The sequence below is a fragment of the Balaenoptera physalus genome (assembly GCF_965194825.1).
Source record: "Balaenoptera physalus genome assembly, chromosome: 11".
Lineage (NCBI taxonomy): Eukaryota > Metazoa > Chordata > Mammalia > Artiodactyla > Balaenopteridae > Balaenoptera > Balaenoptera physalus.
In genome coordinates this window covers 104,878,428-104,902,546 of record NC_138896.1, presented here as the reverse complement: position 1 = coordinate 104,902,546, position 24,119 = coordinate 104,878,428, and the positions used below count along the sequence as shown (strand labels likewise).

At 45.3% G+C, this 24,119-nt stretch overlaps 2 protein-coding genes across 6 annotated transcripts in view; both read right to left on the bottom strand.

Moving 5' to 3' along the window:
* Positions 1-24,119, bottom strand: part of HRH1 (histamine receptor H1) — an 89,852-nt gene that overhangs the window by 19,079 nt on the left and 46,654 nt on the right. For 2 of the 5 annotated variants that reach the window (XM_082415749.1, XM_082415751.1), the window contains exon 2: positions 5,062-5,137. The exons of the other annotated variants lie outside the window; for them this stretch is intronic. The gene's annotated coding sequence lies outside the window, so the exon portion shown is untranslated. The remainder of the gene's footprint in view (positions 1-5,061; positions 5,138-24,119) is intronic. 5 annotated transcript variants of the gene reach the window in all.
* On the bottom strand, positions 2,754-7,995 carry LOC309639052 (serine/threonine/tyrosine-interacting protein-like). The gene is made up of 2 exons (XM_082415824.1): positions 7,093-7,995; positions 2,754-6,153 (listed from the first exon to the last, which is right to left on the bottom strand). Exons 1-2 carry the CDS (start codon positions 7,147-7,149, stop codon positions 5,593-5,595), a joined length of 618 nt encoding a protein of 205 aa, XP_082271950.1. The 5' UTR covers positions 7,150-7,995; the 3' UTR covers positions 2,754-5,592.

The window sequence follows — 24,119 nt, the reverse complement described above, 5'->3', positions numbered from 1 at the left end:
CAACCAGGAGAGGATATCCTTTGTCTAAAGAGGACAGCTGCCACTCAGATGCCACCAACTGCAGCAGGCCCAGATCTGCCTAATTTTAAAATGAAGCCTAAAAACTGGATTTTCACATGAAATCTTTTAGTTTTTAAACGTTGTCAATTAGTCAGTTGTTTCATTTGTTTTCTTGGACACTTAAACACAGGTCAAGCAAAAACACATTTGGGGGATCTGACCTGTGAGCCTGAACTGGAAGTGTGAATCTAGTTCACAGGGGATCCAGGGTGCTGAATATGAGATAATGACCCTGGAGAGACACCTTTGGGGTATTTGCCCAGCTCACACCAAGCCTCCTCTCTGAGAACCCCCACCCACATAGGGATGGGCCCTGGCAGCCAAAGTCACATCATGTAAACTCGACGCCTAGGCACACGTGACTGGACCAAAGGTTGTCTTCTGATCCCAAATGGGCCAATCAGTCCAATTCTTCTTCCAGAAAACTGGAATCAGAGTTGTGCAGTCAACATAGTCTGTTGGTCTCGTGAACTGAAGTGACAGGGAAGTGAGGGCTGAGGCTGCTGCTGGGGCAGTGTTGCTCACCTCCAGGCAGAAGGAGAGGAGGTGACAGAAGGCAGCAGACAAATGCAATAATGCACGTGCTAGAATAGCTGATATCTCCGTGCACAAAGATGAACTTAGACCTTTCCCTCACACCATACACAAAGATTAACCCAATACAGACCAAAGTCCTAAATGTAAGAGCCAAACCTCTTAAAAATTTTAGAAGAAAGAAAAGAAAATCTTTATGACCTTGAGTTAGCCAAAGATTTCTTAGACACAACACCAAAGGCACAACCAATAAAGGAAAAAAATTGCTAAACTGGACTTCATCACAACTAAAAAAATTCCCTAAGAAACTGCAAAGCTACAGAATGGGAGAAAATGTTTGTATATAATATATTTGATAGATCATATATCTGACATATCCAGAGTATATAAGGAACTCTTATAACTCGATAATAAGAAGACAAATAACCCAATGTAAAAGGATTTGAATAGATATTTCACCAAAGAAGATATAGAAATGGCTCACAAGCGCATGAAAAGATGTTCAACATCGTTAGTCATTAGGGAAATGTAAATCGAAACCACGATGAGATACCACAGCACACCCACCAGGATGACTATAATTTTAAAAGACAGACAGTAATAAATACTGATGAGGATGTAGAGAAACTAGAAGCCTCAGATACTATTGCTGGGAATGTAAAATGGAACAGCCACTGTGGAAAGTCTGGCAGTTCCTTAACAGTTAAACATGGTTACCAGATGGTTCTGCGATTCCATATCTAGACATATGTCCAAGAGAACTGAAGATATATGTCCATGTATTTGTGTGTGACTATTTCTAGCTCTATTCATAACAGCCAAAAAGTGAAAACAACCCAAATGTCTATCAACTGGTGAGTGGATAATCAAAATATGATATATCCATATATTATTTGTCAATAAAAGGAACAAAGTACTAATCCATGCTATAATACAGATGAACTGCCAAAACATCATGCTAAATGAAAGAATCCAGACACAAAAGGTCACATATTGTAGGATTCCATTTATATGAAATGTCCAGAATAGGCAAATCCATAGAGATAAAAAGTGAATTAGTGGTTGCCTAGGGTTTTTTATTAGTGGTTGACTAGGGATGGGAACAGAAGGAGTCTTTGGAAGTGTTGACAACGTTCTAAAATTGGATTCTGATGATGACTGTATAACTCTGTACATTTGCTAAAAATAATTGAATTGTACGATTCACTTAGAATGGGTGAACTTCATGGCATGTAAATTATACCTCAATAAAGTTGTTTAAAAAGAAATTCAGTGGTCCAGGAAAGAAGCTGCCTGGGTTTCCAGATCTGTCTGTCTGTTTTAAAAATCTATTTTGGTGCACTAGTGTTGCACCCCAAAATACCTACCACAGGATTTTTTTTTTTAAGGAAATAAAGACTTGTTAGACAAAGAAGGATGAAACTAAAGGTGGGTCCTAAAGAACCACTATAGTTGGGCCACAGTTTTGACTCTGAGTTTCCCAGGAGCCACAGCAAAGGGGAAAACGGGATCAATTACAAGATTCTAGTGTCATTTAAATGAAAGCAAACTAGTCGCTTAGCAGAAGGACAACTTTAGCTGGTACTAAGTTTTAGACAAAATGTATCTCATGGTTTCTTATAAAGGAAGCAGAGTGGAATGCTACACATAACTTCGTAGTTAATCATCAGAAGTGGAAATACGGAAATGGTTTAGCTACATCATCCCTTTCTTGGTGTACCTGTATGGTTTTCTCTCCTTGTATAATTTGGTTTAAGAGTTTTGGAAGGTTGGACTTGCTTGATTGTTTGTCTGCCCCTTCCATCCCCCACCCCTGGTGTGACAGGCTGGGATTTTTTAAATTAGGTACAGGAAAGGGAAGCTGAAGGTTAATCATCACTAAATGGCCAAGAAAAGAAGTATAAAAAGTCCAGCTCCATTATCCCTTATCCTCTGGCCTAGAAAAGCAATGGAGAAACAGAAAAGTAATATTTCAAAGACTTTCTACATACCTGCACTGGGCTGGGAGGTTTTCCTCAGGTAATCCTCACAGTGCTGGTAACCTCATAAGAAAGGAATTAGTCTTGCCCCCATTTTAGAGATGTGCAAACAGAGATTTCTGCAGTTTATTGGTTGCCCTGCACTAAGCTCCAAGGGTGACTGAAGAGCAAGTTTCATTTAAAGGCCCTAGTGATACCCAACTGCTAAGACATTTGAATGAGCTGCAGACACCCCCCTCCCCCACCCTCACTAACCCTCCTTTTCACTACAGTGAGAAAGAGAGGAAAGCGAATAAATGCTTTAAATAATGATTTCATGGAACTGGAAATATGAACATCCATGCTGACATGAGTCAAGGACGCAGCAAACATGGTACCAGGCCCAGCACATGCACACGTATCATTTCAGGACATGAAAAATGTTTTCTTTCTGTTCCAAATCCCTGGAGATTAAGCTGTGAGAAAGGCTTTTCAAAGATCAAAGTTATCCGGACTGTCCTCTTCTCAAGAAAAAAAATTCACGATACTGAAGTAAATAAAAGAGCTAGCAGAAGAGAAAGGAGAGGCAGACATGGTGTTTACAAGCGAGAGCTCCCAGGTGATCAGGACTTTCTTTAATGTCTCTTCCTCCTTCAATCAGGTGACCGGGTGCCTGGCTGTGCAGGGGCCACCCCAACCCCACACCAGGGCTCTTCAGCGCCACCAGCTGGTCAAGCCCTCCCACTGGTTCGAGGGCCAGACTTGTCAGTGACATGTATGTACTGGGGTACAGGTGTGTGTGTGAAACAGTCTGGCTGCTGGTTCCATTCTGCCATTCATTCATTCACTCATCCATCCATCCATCTATCTACCCATCCATTCTCCCTTCCTTCCATCCATCCATCCATCCGTCTGTCCAAAAAGTCTATGTATCAAGGGATCAGGTACAAATGTTATGACAGGTGAAGGATAAACACAATCCCTGTCCTCATGGAGCTTACAGCCTATACCAGTGGTTCTCAACCTTGGCCTGGAGAGCTTTTAAAACATACCAAGATCCTGGGAAGCTTTTACAACATACTAAGACATCTGCTTCAAGGAAGACGGGGTACAGGTACTTCCCCCTTTTCTTCCGCTAAGTACAATTAGAAAACCCTGGACATCACATTTAAAATAAACATACGATGACTCTGAAAAATGGACAGGCAAAGGCACACTAGTTATTCTTTGGACTTCTTTGGAATCCAGGACCCAAAGAATGACACAGCAATGAGTCCCATGGGTTTTCATTTGGCCAAATATATCTGAGACTTTGAGCTAAAACAGTTGGCAACTCAAAACACCAAAGGGCACAGACCAAAAAAAAAGCCACAATAAAAGCCTGCTGTGTCTAGACAAAAACACAGGAAAGGTGCAGACCAGGAAAATAGAAAACTTCTAGACAATAACTGCTCTACTGCAGCCAAACACCACAGAAAACACTGGAGCCCTGTTCCCATCCTCGCCAGCAAAGGCTGAGTGGGGAGCCAAGATTTCTACCCTTGTCAGGCTATGACAAGGTGACCCCCCCCCACTGGGGTGGTGTCCCTACAATCCCTAGTAGGGACTTTCATCCCCATCAGGTGGAGACAAGCCCTGCATCCACCTCCACAGTGCAAGTGGAGGCACATCAACCCCTCCCAGCCAGGGAGTTATCCCTGGGGGCCTGGTGGGGAGCCAGAACTCCTCCCCACCCACCCCACTTAACAGTAATGAAGACCCCCTCCCCCTTCAACTGTCACAGAAGTCAAGTGGGGAACCTGGACTTCTATTCCCACCTGGAAGTAATGAGCCAGTGATGACAGAGACGTTCAGATGCCGAGATGACAGAGACGTTCGGATTATCTGACAAATATTTTAAAGTAATCAACATAAAAATACTCAATGTCCAAATAGGAACATGTTTGAAACAAATGAAAAAGTAACAAGTCCCAGCAAAGAAACAGAAGATAAAAAGAAGAACCACATGGAAATTTTTGAACTGAAAAATCTAATAACTGAAAAAAAAACAAACCCTCAATGGAAGGGTTCAACATCAGGATGGAGGAAGCTGAGGAAAGAATCAATGAACTAGAAGACAGAACAATAGAAATTACCAAATCTGAACATCAGAAGAAAAAGAGACTGAAAAAAACCAAAAAACAAAAACCAAAACAAAACAAAAAACCCATAGTCCCAGGGACCTGCGGGACAGTAACAAAAGAGCTAACATTCCTGTAATCATAGTCTTGGAAGTTGATGAAAAATAGGGTGGGGATGAAAAGATACTTGAAGACATAATGGCTGAAAACTTCCTAAATTTGACAAGAGACATAAACCTACAGAATCAAGAAGGTAAATGAACCTCAAACAGGATAACCTCCCACCCCCCCCAAAAAAACACCCACACCAAAACACATAATAATTAAACCTCTGAAAATTAAAGACAAAGAAAGACATCTTGAAAGCTGCCAGTGAAAAAACATCTTACCATAATAAGAATGACAGCAGATTTCTCCTCAGAAAATACGGAGATGGGCAGGAAGTGACACAATGCTTCTCAGATGCTGAAAGAAAAGAACTGTCAACCCAGAATCTTACACTCAATGAAAATATCCTTAAGGAATAAAGGAAAGTCAATACATTCTCATATGAAGAACCTGTACAGGAGTTTTATGCTGAAAACTACAAAACGCTAATGAAAGAAATAAAAGATCTAAATAAATGGAGAGATACACATGTCCACAGCTTAGAAGATTCATAGTAAATAAGTAAGCATAGTAAATAAGTCAGTTCTCCTCAAATTGATGTTCAGATTTAATGCAATTTCTTTTTTTTTTTTTCTATTGCAGAAGTCCGACATCTTAAAATGTTGCTCAACAAGTTGCAGAGAAACATGTCTGGAAGCAACATATAATTGAAAAGAAACTACTTGTGTTTTTACCATTTTACATTATTACTGTCTGTAGTATTTTCTCCTTCCTAAATAGAAATTCACATCCTCTATACTGTTGCTCTTGAATCAGCCATTCTGCGCAGTCGCCACTTGGATGTTTCCAAAATCATCTTCTTCTTCATGTGTTCTCTTCAAACTGCCTGTGGTGCCAGAATGAACAGATAATGACCTTTCTGTCTGAAGTGGTGACATCATCTGTATTGTTAATTTCGCTAGGTAGATGGCTTCATATTCCTGAAGCTGATGGACAAATCCAGCATTAGGATTAATACAAAATCTTCTTTCTTGAATGTAAGCAAATGCATCTCTCCTGGAGATCCCTGCATTCCCATGGACAAGAACTTTTCCTCCACTTTGTAAGCTCCCATCAATAAATTCTTTAGTCATGGGGAAAAAACGTATTATATTTTCAACTAGATTATCTGCAAAATCCAAGACTAAATATCTGAATAATTGTTGAAAGTTGGGTTTAATAAAGTTTGCTTCAATATTTTGTCTTATACATATTATATGAGTTATTCCATGTTTCTGTAGTATAGGTAGCTTGCTTTTCATGGCAGAAGAATATGGGCCTAAAAATAATCCAGGCAAAATTTCCTGCATCTCTCGTCTCATAGGGTAGGTCCACTCCCATATGATCACCACTCAGATGAAGATTTCCATCATCCCAGAAAGTTCCCTCATTCTTCTTCTCAGTCAATATCTCCTGTTTTCAGAGGTGACCACTGACTTCCATCACTACAGATTTTAGTTTTGTCTGTTCTGGAACTTCATGTAAATGGAATCATACAGCAGTACTATTTTATGTCTGGTTTATCTCACTCAGCCCAATGTCCGTGAGATCCATCCATGTTGTTGTGTATGTCAGTAGTTTGTTCCTTTTCACTGCTGTGCAGTACACTATTGTATAAATATTCCACAATTTACTCATCTCCTTTTGGTGGAGATTTAAATAGCTTCCAGGTTTTGGCAATTATGAATAAAGGTGCAATGAAAACTCTTTTCTATGCTCTTTGGTGGACATATGCATTCATTGCTCTTGGATATATAAGTGGCAATGGAATGACTAAATCACAGAGTAGGCCTATATTTGGCTTTACTAGACACTGTCAAAAGTTTTAGAAGAGCAATTTACACTCCCACCAGGAATATATGGGAGTTCTAGTTGTTCCACATCCTCATGATGGCCTTAACTTTAAATGGCACGGCACATGAGACAAAGCCTAGGACCTGCTCAAAGTCAGATCATGACCAAAAAGCTGGGACCCCCCAAAGGGCAACACCCTCAGTGAAAGATAAAGTGGAGGGAGTGGGGCCTCACTTCATCCCCATAAAAATGAGTACTCTTGCCTTTCCTAGCTTTGGTTCTGAGTAGGTGGTGGTGGTGGTAGTAGTGGGGTGGGGTCTTCCTAACCAATCTGGTCTTCACTCAGGTTTGGCATTAGAATGCAATTATCTTTGTGAGGCCAAGTGAAAATTTAATGTCAAGTGGTCCTGGGTAAATAGTGTCCATGGGTTCCTGGGAGAAGCAAATGCATTTTCTCTCTGGAGGAACAGACCCTAAACCTCGGCGTCTTCTTTGCACTGTGGGAGCGAGGGGAACTCCAGCTTCACGTCCTCCATGGTCCCGGCCCGCGGGCTTGTGGGTGGGGTGGGGTGGGGTGGGAGTGGGAGTTACCCACCGGCCCGACACTCGGGCTGGCAGTGGCGGTGAAAGGAAGGAGGGAGGGTAGACCGGAGGAGTGACGGGGAGGCAGCGGGCTTACAACTAACACATGCAGACTAAACGGTCCCAGCGACTCCGGCGGCGGCGGTGGCGGCGACGACAGCCGGGAAGTGGAGGGCTGGGCGGCTCGTGCCCGGCCGCCACGCTGCTGCCGCCTCCCCCGCCATGCCGAGTCTCCTAATGCAATTTCTATCCAGATCTCAAAAAGATGTCTTACAGAGAAGGACAAGACTATTCTAAAATCTATATGGAAAGGCAAAGGAACTAGAAATAGCTAAAATAATCTTAAACAAGAAAAATAAAATGGAAGAAATCAGTCTATGTGATTTCAAGACTTATTATATAGCTACAGTAATCAAGACTGTGGTATCAGTGGAGAATAATGGAACAGAATAGAGAACCAAGAAAGACTCACACAAATATGCCCAAGAGATTTTTGACAAAGATGCAAAATCAATTTAACTGAGGAAAGGGTATTTTCAACAAACGGTGCTGGAGCAATTGGACATCCATAGGAAAAAACTGAAATCTCATACTTCATTAAAAAAATGCACTCAAAATGGTTCACAGACATAAAGGTAAAACATAAAACCATAAAACTTTTAGAAAAGCACATTAGAGAACATCTTCAGGGTCCAGGCCAAGGCAAAGAGTTCTTAGATCTGACACCAAAAGCATGAACCATAAAAAGAAAAACTGATGAATTTGCTCTCTCCTTATTTACCTACCCCCATCATAATCTTCACTGGAAAATGTCTGGCCAGAATTCAGTCACACTGTTTTTATGCCAGAATTCCATAATAGTCCATTGTATGGATACCCACGTTTTGTTTATCCATTTATCCACTGATGGATACTTGCATCGGTTCCACCCTTTGGCTATTGTGAATAATGCTGCTATGAACATGGGTATATAAGTTTTTCCTTAAAATTGTTCATCAATCCCTTATTCCAGTTATTGGGTAGTTGTTGTGATTCTATGGGGTATGAATAGGTACTCACAGTTTGCTAACATGTCTCTTTAACACTTACACCCTGGGCTTAGGAACTGGAGAAATAGTAAAGTAGGAGGCAGGGGCCAGGTTGGGGTGAGGGACAAAGGAACCAGAGCATGGGGTACATTCCCATCTGGAATTTCCCTGGATGGGGAAGTTTCTCTTGACAGCCATTTATGAAAACTGTGATTATTTTCCTTTTCATAGTGTCCGTGATTGTTTTCATAAGAAGCTAAGTGGTTTACGTGTGATTACAAATCCCAGGTGTCGTGTGGAATTTTAACTAAAATACCAAAATCTAAGGCTCTTTGCCTGTCACTTATCTCTTTGTTCAACTTCCTCCGAGTTCACGGCACTATTTAAATTGCTTATAACCTGTGGAGGTTTTAGTGAGTTCTAGAAAACAAGGAGAGGGAAAAATTGGTGGAGAACAGCAGGATTGAAGCAGATGCACATTTAGGAAAAAGACAGCAGGCTGGCAGAAAGCAACGGTGGTCCAAGTTGCCGACTGCTCAAGTGCGGTGTGGCAGGCGACTTACATGCGTGTGAAGGCTGAGCAAGTGGTCCCCTATATCCAGGGCGGTTTCTAGGCACTGGGGAGCATCCACCCTCCCCCCGAAACAACCCTCTCTCCTTCTCCCAGTCAAGGTGCCTCGCCTTCCACCCTTTGAGCAGGAATAGTTGTTCAAATGCGTCAGAAAGAATTTTCCCTTTTCGGAGCTACTTTCTTAAAATGCAGATGCTCCATAAAGAGCAAACTGAATTTTCAAGCAATAAGGACTTTCTGGCTTCACCTAGCTCGGTGGTTATCAAACTGTGCTCTGAGGGGCTTCTGGGGAGTTTGGGGCAAAGAGAAAGGGAGAGGCTGTGGCAGATGGGGCTGCGGGTCCACTGCTTCTTCACTCCAACCAGAGCGGTCAGCTTTTATCTGTTTGACAAATTTTTACGAGAACCAGTAGTTGCACTCCCAAGGAAGGGGGTGTGGGGGGAGTTTGACAGCCTCTGATCTAGCACAAACCCCTTGTTTGACAGAGGAGATGCAGAGAAGTTGAGAGAAGGGTTCAAAGTCTCACAGCAAATTCATTCAACAGATACTCACCGAGCACCTGCTTTGGGCCAAATACACAGTAGACAAAGGTGTGCGCACACATCCCGTGCCATGAAGAGCGGGTTCTTCCGTCCAGGGTGACTCCGCAGCAGCCTTCCCCACCCACGGCGTGTGACCCTCACGCCCCACAGCAGTGACACCATCTCTCCCGGACACGCCAGAGGGAACAGACATGCCTTCTCTTTAGCGTGTTGTCGTTCCCCTCCCCCCGTACTGTTTCGTGTGCTATGTGTACCTACTTTGTGCCAAGCTGTGCCAGCATGGGAGGCTCCAGGCTGATCCAGACACGGCTCTGCTTCCGAGTAACTTCCCGCTTAAAGAAATAAAAGCTCTACTTAAATGACCACATTACGGAGTCAGCACTAAACGTCCTAAGGAGGCACTGATACCTTTGCAGCCTTGGTGTTTGGCTGGGGGAGAGAAGAGACCTATGTAGCCAGGGGAGGTGGCATTGGAGCTGGGCCTGTCTTGTCTTCCCAACTTTTAGGTTCGGAATTCGGATGTCAGAGTCAGGCAGCCCAGCAGGGCCATATAATAGTGTGGGCTTGGGCAAGGGATGGCGACAGAGTCTCAGCTGAAAAAATGTGGGTGATAATAATAGTTCCTCCCTCAGGGGGATGCTGTGAGGATTAAATGAGATGATGCATGTCCAACTCAGCCTCAGTGAACGTGGCTGTTATTTCTAGGCTTTAGAGATAAGGTGATGGTGGGAGAGAAGCACTGCAGACAAAGGCTCCAGCCAAGCACAGAGAAGAGAGGGGGGAGCGAGCAGTGTTGAACAGGATGCTCCATCCACTTGTGCTGAGAGCAAAGGAAAGGGGGTGCGTGGGAGATGGCTGGGCAAAGTGGATCCGGGCAACAGAGGGGCCCCTCTCATCCCAAACTGAGCACCTGGGCCTCCTGAAGTCATTTGTTAGCTCTAGTAGTTGTCTTGGAGATTCCTTAGGATTTTCTATGTGCAAGATTGTGTTATCTGCAAATAGAGACAGTTTTACATCTTCCTTCAAGTTTAAATGCCTTTATTTTGTCCCCATGCCTTGTTTCTGCATTGCTTTTAACTCCTTTTGTTTTTGACTAGGTGAGAACCAGGTGTGGCTATAGAGTCAGGCATCCCTAGCAGGAAGAACAGCATTTGCAAAGGTATAGGGGATGAAAGAGCCAGGCCTATTCAGGGAAAGTGGAGTGTCAGAAGATGAGGCTACCCAGTAAGTTGGGTCCAGATGAAAAAGGTTCTTGTATGGTAGGGTCAAAGGTTTTAACATATAACCAGTCACTGCCTGGCCCTCTGCCTCAGTTTCCAGAGTAGGATCTGTTTCTGAATGTTTGTCTCTTGGGCTTTTGTTGTGCTTATTGCAGGAATGAATAAAGAAGAGAAGGCACGGGGACAGCTAAGTGGATTTATGGTGCCCTTCAACAGGTCAGAGAGATTGAGAGTGGGTAAGAATAGAGCAGAGCCAATGCGAGCTTGAGCAGAGCTCAAGTTTTTTGCTGGGGGGAAGGGAGATTTGAGGGCAAGCAGCTGACACAGGAAGTGGCACTATGGCATGACAGATGGGAGAAGAGGTTCCTTAGAATTTTTTTATTTTTTGCCTCTTTGAGAGTCTTCAGTAAAGGTTTAAGTTATTTTCCATCTTTCTTTTTTTTTTTTCCTGGATGTTGGACTTGAGTTTCTTCTGAATGTAATACCACGGTTGGACTGGACACAAGGCAGCCCAGTTTTATTTGGGTTACACGTGAATGATACCTAGGGGGCTTACCCTATGTATCCTGTTACATCCTGACAGCAGTGGCAAGTCACTGAAAGAGTTTCAAATAGGAGGAAGAAGTGGTTGAACTAGTGGTTTTAGAAAGATTATCTGGCTTCAGTGTGTAGGATGGGCTGAAGGGGCCAAGACCAGGATCGGGATGGCCAATCCTGGCCATCCCGATAGGGTGTTATCAAAGTCTACACCACAGAAGGTAGTGCTAATGGTCATTACCTCCACCCTTCAGTAATCTGTGGTGCAAAATCTTAAAGCAGTGAGGGGGCAGCAGCTGGGAGGGAAAGTCCCTTTACCCTGGGGTAATTAAGATCTTAATCATATCCTAAGGCCCTGGATTATCTTTGTGTAAATACACACCCAGAAAGAAATTTATTTGAGCAGCACAGGACTTTGGTCTGCCCCTTGAGACTTGCCTTTGTCTTCTGAAGGGTTTGGAGAAGTCTAGAGAGAAACACTTTTTTTTTTGGTCTCTTGACTCACACACACCCTCCAGGAACTCTCCCACTGGGAGTGAATAGAGTCTGTGCTTACATTTGCCGAAGGAAACAGCCCGAAGTAAGGTTTGCTGTCAGTCACTCGGGAGGTGACGGCTGTGGACTGGCCAGTTAATCAGGAAGACAGAAAGTTCCTGGATGGACTCGGACCCAGCCCAGCATTCCCTAAAGCACTTTGGAACGAGGGGGAGAAGTGGGCGCCTTAGTCATGTTTGCATCTCCAGCAGCTTGGCCTTGCGTAACACCTGGTACCGCGTTATTGCTTAATTAATAGTTCCTGAATATATTAATGAATTAGCATCACATGAAACCCTGAAAACGGTCATGTTGAGCCAGGACTCTTACGTGCTAAAGGCAGGATTCCTCCATTTACTCATACATCATTTACTGAGCTCCTCCTACCACTCTGCTTTGGGTTAAGACAATGGTTTGAAATCTTGGCTGCACCGGGAGAGTTTTTGAAAATCCTAAGACCCAGACCACACTCCAGACCAATTAAATCAGAATCGTGTCCAAGGGTGGGACCTAGGCATTAGTATTTTTTTAAAGCTCCCCGTGTGAGTCCAGCGTGTAGCCAAGGTTGAAAACCATTGGGCTAAGTGCTGAATTATAAGTGAATATCATATTGCCTCTGCCCTTGTAAGGATCAGTCTAATGAAGGAGACCTGATTTCATTCATTCATTCATTTATTCCTTCAGTAGAAGACAGAGATTTAAATGCCTTGATACAGATATGGAAACAATACTGTGGGATCCCAGAGGAAGGAATGCTTAGAGGTGGCTAAATGATATGGGAAAGCTTCAAAGAGGAAGGAACTTTTAAGATGGGTTTTGTACAATAAATAGAAGTTCATCAATAACTCCCTTCCTCCCTCTCTGTGTCCCTCCCTCCCTCCATCCTTCCCTCCCTTTGTTCCCACCTTCCTCCCTTCCTTTCTCTTTTCTTCCTATCTTCTTTATCAACCTTTCCACACACACCCCCTCCCTTTTCATCCTTCTCACCTACTTTGTTCCAGGCAGGCTCTGAAGTAGGCCCAGAAGGAGACAATAGTAAACAATGATGTGGTCCCAACTCTCAAGGCACATTCTCTTCCAGGAGGAGGGAGTAACATGTACAGAGCCCAAAGGCTGAAAGAACCTGAGTGTTTGGGGATAGTGAACTCATTTTTACTGGAGTTGAGTGGGTCAGACACAAAGGAAATGTCATGCCAGCGGCCTGAAGAGTTTGCAGGTTTCCTTAGAGGCATTTAGGAGCAAAACAATTGTATGATGAGATTTAAAACAGTATTTACTGCTTTTTAGGTGGTACTTTATGACTCTAAATGGTACTCAGATGTGGCCTTAATTAACACTGACTCACATGGGCTTGCAGTCCTTCTGATTACATCCAGGAGAGTCTCCATTTGGTGCTGGTAGGTCTTTAACACCTGTCTTACACCTGCTCATCTTTTTTTTTTTTTTTTTTTTTAACAAAGCAGAGCCTTCCTCGAAATGTCTGGCCAGAATTCAGTCACACTGTTTTTATGCCAGAATTCCATAATCTTCACTTCATTCCATTCTGGAATGGAATTCTGACACCTGCTACGACATGGATGAACTTTGAGGACATTATGCTAAGTGACATAGCCAGTCACAAAAAGACAAACACTATGATTCTATTCATACGTAGAAGAGTCAAATTCATAGAGACAGAAAGTAGAATGGTGGTTGCCAGGGGCTGGAGGTGGGGGAATGGGGAGTCAATGTTTAATGGGTACAGAGTTTCAGTTTTGCAAGATGAAAAAATTTCTAGAGATGGATGGTGGTGACAGTTGTACAGCAATGTGAATGCACCTAATGCCACTGAACTGGACACTTGAAAAATGGTGAAAATAGTAAATTTTATGCTATGTATATTTTACCACAATAATTAATAAATAAGTAAATAAATAAATAAGAAACCAGGCAGCTCCTTACAGCATTCGAGATGGAGTGGGGGTGGGAGGGGTTTCCTAACATGAAAGGATTTGCCACTTGAAAGGGATCTTTAGAGGGAATCTTCCTGGGAATCCAGGGTAGGGTGAGTGGAGGTGTCTAGTAGCTGCCAGTACATGGACTGAACTGTTAGACGTAAAATTAAATTTTCTTGCAAACATATTCCTTTGTCCAGATACTTCAGGGAGTGGCGACTCCAGGCTCTCCGTGTGACTTGATTTCCCCCATTAGCTCAGTTAAGCAATCAAGGACTGGCCGTCCCTTTCACGCTACCGGGGAAGCAGGATTCTGTCCAAAGCGGCTCTGATAGGCAGGTAACCCTCCCCCGAGGTTGTTGTCATTGTCCTCCACTCGGCTGTTCTTCATGTTCACCCAGCCTGATAAAGGCAGTAGAGGGCAACCGATGCTTATGGGAGACAGCCCAAGCCTACTAGGGTAAAAACAGCATGATTCTCCCTGCAGAGAACGACAGAAAGCAATTTACTGTCTCGGTCCTGTGTCTGGGGGTGCATTTTCACCTGCTGGTGACATGGGAAGCGTTGACAATTCCACACCTCTCCTCGCCTGCTGCTTCCTGGGATGACCGAGGCTTTGTTGGAGGAAACGCAAGCTTGGGCAGGCTCAGCCTTGAGCTCCACAGGTCCCAGCAAGCAACCTACAATCTTACACGCGACAGGGGATCATCAGGGAAAGGAGGCATCCAACCGCAGAGAAGCGACTTTACCAGGATGACGCAGCAGGTCGGAGTGGAGATGAGAATGGCATTTGGGGCTTCTTATTTCCAGGAGCACAACCACTCACATTCACAGCACTTATTCTGGGCCAGGCACGGTGCTAGGGATTGCATGCATTGTCTTATTAAAAGGGCAGCACAGTGCTAGGAGCTAAGTACTATTATAACTTCTTTTCCAGATGAGGGCACTGTGAGGTTAAGTAACTCCCCACAGGTCACGGAGCTGACAGGAGGCAGAACCTGTGTTTTATCCAGATCAGTGACTCTTCTCTCTGTCTGTATCCAAAATCTCCTCCTTTCCCTTTTTTTTTTTTTTTTTCTTTTAAAAAACATTTATTTTTGGCTGCGTTGGGTCTTCGTTGCTGCACGCGGGCTTTCTCTAGTTGCAGTGAGCGGGGGCTACTCTTCGTTGCGGTGCGCGGGCTTCTCATTGCGGTGGCTTCTCATGTTGCGGAGCACGGGCTCTAGGTATGTGGGCTTCAGTGTTGTGGCACGCGGGCTCAGTAGTTGTGTCTCGCGGGCTCTAGAGCACAGGCTCAGTAGTTGTGGCGCACGGGCTTAGCTGCTCCGCGGCACGTGGGATCTTCCCAGACCAGGGCTTGTACCCGTGTTCCCTGCATTGGCAGGCAGATTCTTAACCACTGCGCCACCAGGGAAGCCCCTGTCCTCCCTTCCTTTTAAAAAGGGTTTTTTGGGTTTTTTTTTTGGTTGTTGTTGTTGTAAAATAAAACATAAACACAGAAAACCACACATCTAGCATATGAATTAGTGGATTATCATAAGGCAAACACCACACAGAAAAGAAACAGCACTTTGCCCCCAACCCTGGAAGCCCAGTGCACATGTCCCATCCCACTCACAGCCCGCACGGTAACCACTATCCTGACTTTTAAGGAATCACTTCCTATGTCTTTTTTTGGTTTAAATTATTTTATTACCCAAATGTGCATCTCTGGACACTACATTCTGGCCCATCTGAAAAATCTGATCTGTCTCTTAGGTCTCTTTTAATTTATGGGTTCCTCATCCATCCTTTTCATTTCCTTTCACGTGTTCACTGGAAGAGCCTGGGAGTTTGCAGCACCTCCCAGTCTGACGTTGCCAAATGCACACCCAGGGTCCAGTTTAATGGCTCCTCTGTCCCTCTGCAAACTGGCAGCTGGTTCCAGAGACTGGATCAGACTCAGGTGCTTCTTTAGGTGGTACACAATGTCTGCTTGCCTCATTTTTGGATAATCTTAGCAGCTGTGGATACTTAATGTCTACATCTACTCACATGTTTCCTTTAAAAAAACTTTTTCTAAATTGTGGTAAAATATACATAACATAGAATTTACCATCTTAACCATTTTTAAGTGTAAAGTTCAGTAGTGTTAAGTATATTCATACTGTTCCACAACCAATCTCCAGAACTCTTTTCATCTTGCGAAACTGAAACTCTGTCCCCATTAAATGACATCTCCCCACCCCGCCTCCCCAGCCTCTGGCAACCACCCTTCTACTTTCTGTCTCTAGGAATTTGACTGTTCTAGGAACCTCAGATAAGTAAAATCTTATGCAGTATTTGTCCTTTGTGACTGGCTTATTTCACTTCACATAATGTCCTCAAGGTTCATCCATGTTATGTCATGTGTCAGAATTTCCCTCCTTTTTAAGGCTGAATAATATTCCACTGTATGTATAGACCACACTTTGTTTATCCATTCATCTGTCACTGGACACTGGGTTGCTTTCACCCTTTTGCCACCGTGAATAATGTTGCTATGAACACAGGTGTACAAGTATGTCTTCAAGACACTGCTTTCAGTCCTTTCAGACAAATACCCAGAAGTGGAGTTGCTGGTCATATGGTGATTCTATGTTTAGTTTTTTGAGCAACTGCCATACTGTTTTCCACAGAGGCTGCACCATTTTACATTCCCGTCTCCCATTCCCTTTTCCTGTCCATCTCTGCTCCTCACCACCCTCACTGTACACAGCTCTCCACTACCCACTGGAGGAGCTGAAAGGCAACGTCCCCTGTAACAGTCCCAAACTGGAGACTACATAAAGGTCCAACAAAAAGGGATCAATTTAATGGTAGATCCCTATCACTGAATCCCAGGTAGCCATCTATAATACTGTTGTGAGAGAGTATTTGATGACATAAAAAGATGCCTCTACTCTTTGCTTAAGGGGAAAATAATGGTTACAAAACAGAATATGAAGAGTGAATCCTTTTTTTTTTAAAGACAACTATTTGTTTACAGGAGAAGCTCTCTTCACTAACCTCCACTTAACTGATTCACTGGATTAACCAAAATTCGCCACCCTCCACCCGCAAGTAAACACAGTGACCCAACACATCTAGTTTTACACCTTCTGTTCCCAACCACTGTGTTGTACAAAAACTAAGAGTTAGCTCTGTTTCCAAATTTGTGTGTTCTGATTGCATTTACTGTATACCAATTAGCAAATTACATAAGACACAGGAAGGTGAAATATGAGTGCAAAAAGAATGCTTCTATGAGAACAAAGTTTAATGCTTGGGGAAGATGCATTAAGCATCAGTGTCCACTGAGAGGTGGATGAGACAACTGTAAAAGTCTGGGGACACCACCCCTTTGAGGGGACCTACCTTTCTGAGTTACCATCCTGGGGCACCAATTCCTCCCCCTTTGTTGTCCTGAATGCCCACAGTTCTCCATGGTGAGTTATCAGCCACATCACCCTCACCAACTGTGCAGACTCAAGAAATTATTTTCTTCTGTTGCAAACCCTCAGGTCAGCATATTATAGGTGTATACACATCTCGTTCCTGCAAATGAGTGGTATTTGACCTACTATTCTCCCACTTAGACCCATGGCAGACATTACTAATCAATCACCAGATTCCTTTCTGCTGAGTCCACACTGTTGTCTCAGAAACCCTCTCTGGGTAGCCATAATAAATCAATTGGAGTTGACATTTGAGATGAAACCTGTGCTGCCTCCCCAACTTCCCTTAAGTTACAGAAACTTCTTTTTCCATCAGGTAGAAAATTAAACACATACAAAGTGTCTGAAGTCTTGGCCACTGGGCCCTTGGCCTGAATATACTGTCTCGTGCATGTAAGTGCTCAGTGTTCATTGAATGAATGAATGAATGAATGAAAAATGCTAGTCCTCCTGTTTTCTTAAGTTAACCATTTAGTCTTTCTGCCTCACACCTTCCTTCTTGGTTTCCCCTTACACCTGTGCTTTGAATTTCTTCCTAGTCTACAAGACAGAAGGATACCACCGTGCCCAGAAATTCCACCATAACCAATAGGTATCTTACGGATGTGATACTCCATTCACGGTTATTTGCAGGTGACCTCCAGAGTAGAAATACAAACACCTAATAAATCCTGCCTCCCTGGAGAAGGAATTGTGGGGAGCCAACAAAATGATGCCCAGGGATTGCTTTACTGACTGCAAAGCCCTCTACCCTAAAAAGGAGACTGAAGATCAGACTTTGTCTTAGTTCTATTGTTGCACTCGCTGGTTTCTCTTCTTCCAGGGACAAAAAAAAAAAAAAATGCTTCCACCTCCTTATTCTGCTTCCCCCACCCTCCCCGTGTTTTGCAGTCCCTGAGGTTCAGGAGGCATGCCTGACCACTCTCCCTTTTGCCTCTTCGCTCACACTGCTCCTTCTTCCTGTACTATCACTTCGCAAACTGAGTATGACCTGCTGAGAGCCTGTCCAACCCAGAGGCCCGGCTCAAATGCCATCCCCGCTGGGAAGCCTTTCTTGATTCCAGCCATCTGGGCGGAACTGCTGTTGCCTCTCAACACAACAGCCCTTCTGCAAATCTCTTTCATTTTCTTTAGCACATTCTGTCTTACTTTGTTGGTCTAAGTAAGGATAGTCTAAGGTCAGTCATCATTTACTGAGGACTTTGAGTGTGCTGGTCTCCATGCTAAGCTCTTATGCACTGTCTCACTTACAATGCAAACCCCATAACCTTGCTCATTTTATAGACTTGGAAACTGAGGCTCAGAGATGCTAAGGAGCTCCAGGTCACACAGCTAGCAAGGAAGAGAGCCAAGCATTCATTCATTCAATCAACTGATCATTACTTATTAAGGGCTTAAAATGCACTTGACATATTCCAGATGTTGGGAAAACAGCAGTAACCAAGTCAGAGTTCCCATCCACAAGGAGCTATCATTCTGATGGGGAGAGACAGATCATTAAAAAAAAAAAAAAAAAAAAGTAAATAAATACTATGTGAGGTGTTGATAAATGCTCTGAGGAAAACAGGGGGTTAGTGACATTTGGGGTGAGTGCTATTTTATTTAGGATGGTCAGGGTAACGTGGTGACTTCTAAGCAGAGACCTAAAGGAAGTGAGGGAATGAGTCTTGCAGAGATCTGGGGTAAAGAGCATCACAGGAGGAGGAAACAGCCTGTGCAAAGGTCCTGGGGTGGATACATCCTTGATGTGTTCAATAAACAGCAAGGAAGTTAGTATGGCTAGGGCTGAGTGAGAGGGAGATGAAGTTAGACAGGTGACAGGGACTAGATCACAGAGGGCCTTGCAGATGTGGGAGGGACTTTAGCTCTGACTTTGAGTGAGATGGAAAGCCACTGGAGGATGGCTCCCAGAACCCGTGCTCTAATGACTATGCTACACAACTGATGGATGCATGAATGAATGTCAGAAGGTACTTGGGAATGTTTTCTCATTAAAACCAGCAGGATGGCAGCCAGCCAGTCTGAAAACAAGACAAGAGAGGGCACGATCTGAGCTAAAAAGGATGGCTGATTATTAAGGGGAGCACGACCATCCCCTCGGTTGTCAGGAGTCTCTGTGGCTCCTCCCCAGCACAGGACTGGGTGAGGCTCTCTGATGGCCTCACTGGGTCCTCTAACTGGACTTGGTGAAGGGTAAATTTCCCAGTCCTGTCCCTGGGAGGTTTCAGCCTCTCCCTGAAATGTGTCCTTTGTTCATAAGAGGCAGCGAGAAAAAGGCAACTTCTACAATGACTCACCAGAGAGAAATAAAAATTGTGTCCAGGCTGGAAAGAGTCCATTTGAAAGTGACACATTTGCCTCCAGAATATATATATCAAGTTCTTTTTTTCTTCTCATTCGAAGTATGGTAGAGCCTTCTCACACACACTGCCTCACAGCATGACAGACACCAACTTCTGAAATTCCTGCCTTTATTCCTGCCGCAGTTCTCTCCGAGGCAAAAACATGTAAAATATATACCGTGGGATATGGCCAGCCTCCCTCCCCCCCCCCCACCCCGCCACCAACCTGGTTGGGAAGTGCCACCTGCCAGCAGGACAGCAAGCGCGTGCCCTGGCAGTCCCAGGACAGTCCCAATTACAAATATTCTTCTGATGGGTGCCCTGACCCGTCCACCGTCCCCCAACTTTGCAGTGCATGAGAACCACTGGGGAGCTTGTTAAACGCAGATTCCAGGGACCTGCACTCAGGAGGTCGGGGACAAGGCCTGGAAGCTGCATTTTTCATAAGGAGTCCCAGATAATTCTGTTGTCGGTGGTCTAAGAAACACTGTCCCAAACAACAGAGATTGGCCAAGAGCCCAACCTTTCTGCATCTAAGCCTACAGGACAAAGAGGCCCCCAGTCCTTTCTCAGACCATGAGAAGCACACTTAGGCTCCAGGTGGGGTTGTGAACCCTTCCGGGCAAATGAGAACAGAAGAGGATCTTGAAATCCTAGTCTCTGTCAGTGTTCATCTAAATCCTCTGCACGTATCATCCTAACTTGAGCTGCCCAGGGTTTGCTCTCTGGTCCTACCTGGGAAAGCCCAAGCCCTGCGGTTTGCAGCTGCCCTGGATGTAGCCATAACTGGAGAGGGTGCCAGACCCAGCTGTGATCATGAAAGATAACAAGAAAAGGCCTACTTGTGATGATGAAATACTGTTTCATTTCTCAATTTGTCAAATTTACATGTTGACAATAGGTACTCCCGTAACAGTTGGAAATAAAAGAGCTGGGCATCTACAGTTGTAATTCACTGGAGTAGGAACCCACATTTAGTGCCTGGCTACACCCTTTCCTCATAACTTGACAACGCTGGCTTGAGGGCCCTGTTAGCTGCCTGCTTTGGGCGCAAAATTGCTAATTAAAACCTTCCCATGGTGCACTCCACCTCGTTCAGATCTCTGCTCAGATGCCACATTCCTTGTCCATTTGGTCTAAATAATTCTCCTCCCTAAGCCCTCTCTCTTGTCATATCTAATCTCTTAGCCTGCTTGATTTTTCTTCATAGCCCCCAGCTCTCATGCAGGGGCTCCTGATGCACTCCCCCGACCCCTCACCCTGGCCAGCAAGAGGAAGCAGTTTGTGCTGCTTAACAGTTCACTCCGTAGAAACTGTGCTCTGTTTTTGTGCATCTCCTCACAACTACCCTAGGAGAGAGGCCTTTTGATTATTCCTTCTCCATTTTATAGATGAAGAAACCAAGGCTCAGAGAGGTAAAGGGTCTTGTCCAAGGTCACACAGCAGGCAAGTGGAGAAGCTCAGACTCCAGGCCACCACTCCCTACCTCTAGTCAGTTCTGACTTAGCCTGGCCTTTGACGCTCAGCATGACGTGGCCTCTACCCACACTTCCTGCCTCACCCTCCCACTGCTGCTCCCTGCCCACTGGCGATCCCCGGCCCCTAAACTTCAACGCACCCCAGTACCTCACGCCTCAGTGCCACTGCGCCTGCCGCGCCTTCCTCCAGTCACGCCCTTTCCACTGCAAACCTCCAGAGACTTCCACTCTTCTTCAACTCTCAGGCCAACTGTTCTCTCCTCTGAGATCCCTCTTTCCTTGACTCCTCCCTAGGAAGACTAAGGTCCTCTCCAGGCTCCCGCACACGCCACTCCCGAGTTCCCTCCACCACCACACTTCCACCCTGCTCTGTCACTGTCTGTCCCCTCCTTCAAGTCTTTGTGCTCCTTGAGGATAAACACAGCTGTCTCTCCGCCTCGGGCGCAGGGCACAGGGCCTGGCACACAGCAGGCACTTGGGAATTGAAGAGCAGCTTGACTAGAGGGCTTACAAATGAGGTTAGGAGTCAGACAGAAATGGTTTGAGCTCCAGTTCTACCCTATACCAGCTGTGTGACCTTGGGCAAGTCACTCGCTGAGCCTCAGTTTCTACACCTTGTAAATTGTGGTGATGGTGCAATAACATAATTAAAGGTAAAGAGCTCGACACAGGGAACACTCCAAAAATATCAGCTCTAATAATGATGATGTCAGTTGAATAATTTATTTATAAATAAATACATCTGGCCACAGGTAGAGGGACCATAGAGGTGGTGGTGGGAGGGCTAAGTCCAGGTTAACAGGCCAATTCTGACATCTAAAATGGGAAAACAGCCAACCAACAGGTGGCCATCCATGCAAAAGGGCAGGTACTGGGTGTACCCCAGCTTTACAGCCAGATGGACCACAAGGACGGGGCATCCAGGACCTGAAGAAAAGTCTAACTCTAAGACAGTGGGCCTCTGACAGCAGCAAAAAAGAACTCTATTAGCCTAGGGTTTGGGGGTAGAACTACCCATACGGAATCCGCGGAACTGGCAGAGCTAATGAAAACGTCCAACATTCATGGGCCAGGTGCTTGTCAAGTGCTTTCCATGCACTATCTCATTTCATCTTCACAGCAGCCTTATCAGGTGATGCTATCAGTGTCTCATTTCATGGAGGAGGAAACTGAAGCCCAGAGAGGTTAAGAAACTTGCCCAAAGACACACAGCCAATGAGTGGTAGAGCTGGGATTTGAACCCAGGTGGTCTGGTTCCAGAGAACTGCCTCAACCCCTCCTTGCCCACATCAAGAGGCCAGGGCAGGGCAGAGCCTGCAGGTGGGGGTCATGGGGCCCAGAGGGGAGGAAGGTGGCAGGAGCCCGGAACTTTGTGCTCCCTACATCAGGGGTCACGTGATCCGAGCAGTTTCTGCACAATGTGTTCTTCCTGAGGTGGGTTATCTTGCTCCAGCAGGAAAAATTTACCCCCGGAGCCCAGCCAGATGCAGCTTGGTGGGTGGTAGCGCATACACTTCCCCTATCCTCAGACCTACCTACCAAGCAGACAGGCACCGACAAGAGTCCCGTGTCACCGGTGAAATTGCCTCCAAATTGCCTTCTTCATTAACTGTACAAATTTGCATCTTAATTAGGCTTAATGGAATACAATTACCAGACACCAAGTTTCTTTCTCTTATTCCAAGCAAGGATGCCACAGAGACAGACCAGAAGCGAAAAGCCGGGGCCGAGCAGAGCCCGGCTGGGCTCTCCCTGCAGGAAATCTCACACCTGGAAAAGGAGGCTTGAGGTACTGCGAGGGAGAGCTGGCTGCTGGTGGGTCCAGGCCTGAGCTGGGGAGCTGAGGAGGGCCCGGGCTGTGGATCAGGGAAGGCTGGCTCTGCCTCTGACTAGCGGCGTGACCCGCAGTCACCTGCCCTCTCTGAGCCTCAATTCTCCCATGTGGAAATGGGATGGGTGGCTTGGGGGAGCAGATGAGATCACACATATGACAGCCTGGCACACAGTGGGTTCTCTTTCTCTGTGTCCTCTCTATGCACTCAAGGCCCACGAGGTTGTCTGGAGCTGATCCCTGCCTACTTCTTCAATGACTCACTGAGCGGCACCTTACATCACCCCCTCGCCACACACACCTCTTAGTCCTTGGGGAACTCTAAGCTCCTTCTTGTCTCAAGGGCTCTGTAAGTGCTGTTCCCTCTGCTTGGATCACCTGGCCCATCCCTCTGCCTGGTTAATACCTACTCATGCTTCCAATCTTGGCTCAAACATCACCTCCTTCAGGAAGCTCTCCCTAGCCCAGACTAACTTCTCCTAACACCATTTATCTGTGGGGTGATTTCATCAGGGCCCTCTCTCCCCTCCTAGACAGTAAGCTCCAGGAGTGTACAGAACACTTTTATTCTGTTCTCCGTTGTATCTCCAGCTTCCAGCTCAGGACTCATCATATACCAGGTCCTTAATTCATATTTGTCTAATGGATGAATGTGCACATCTCACTGAGCCTCAGTGAATGCATCTGTCAAATGGGAATCATGATCCCACCACCCCCCATGGTATAGTGAAATGATTAAATGATTTTTGGCACATCGAGGTCAATAGGTCCTCGACAGACCACCTCCCCATTTCCCCATTCCGTTTGATTAAGGAAGAGGCAGAAGCAGGAGTGTAACTAGCTCAAAGACCAGCCTGGCCCTGGATGGAGGTGGGCGGGGAGCCCGGGGTCCAACACCGCAAAGGGTCGGGATGCTAAAAACTGGAAGGAACCCTAGAAATGATCTAGTTAATTGGTTGCCAAACAAAGGCTTCTTTTAATCTTTCCTGCATGAAATAATTTCATCCACCACAAAACTAAATGTATTAAGGGAGACTCCACTTTCCCAGCTTTGAATTACTCAAAGGCATCCTGTTCCATCTGCCCAGCACCGACCCAGTGTGAGGGCGCCGTGCGGAGACGCCATGCCGAGGCAATTCCGGCAAAATTGGAGGCCTCGGCAGCAGGTAAATGATTTCCTTTAACTTCCTGAAATGTTAACAACAGCCCCTGGAAGCTGGGTACGGGGGGCCCGTGTTAAGAGCCGCCACGTGACCACACAAAGCGAGAAGGTTTCTGCTTTTATTTTTCCAAGCTGGGCAAGCTACCTGTGGGCAGCTCAGCGGGCTCAGGACAAAGCCTGGAAAGGAGAGCTTTCTTCCCCGGGTGGTTCCCTCTCAGTGGGGCAGTTCCCTCTCAACGACCCTTGACCGACAGAGCCTGAGGTCGCGTTGATTTTTCAGTCTGGTTTCT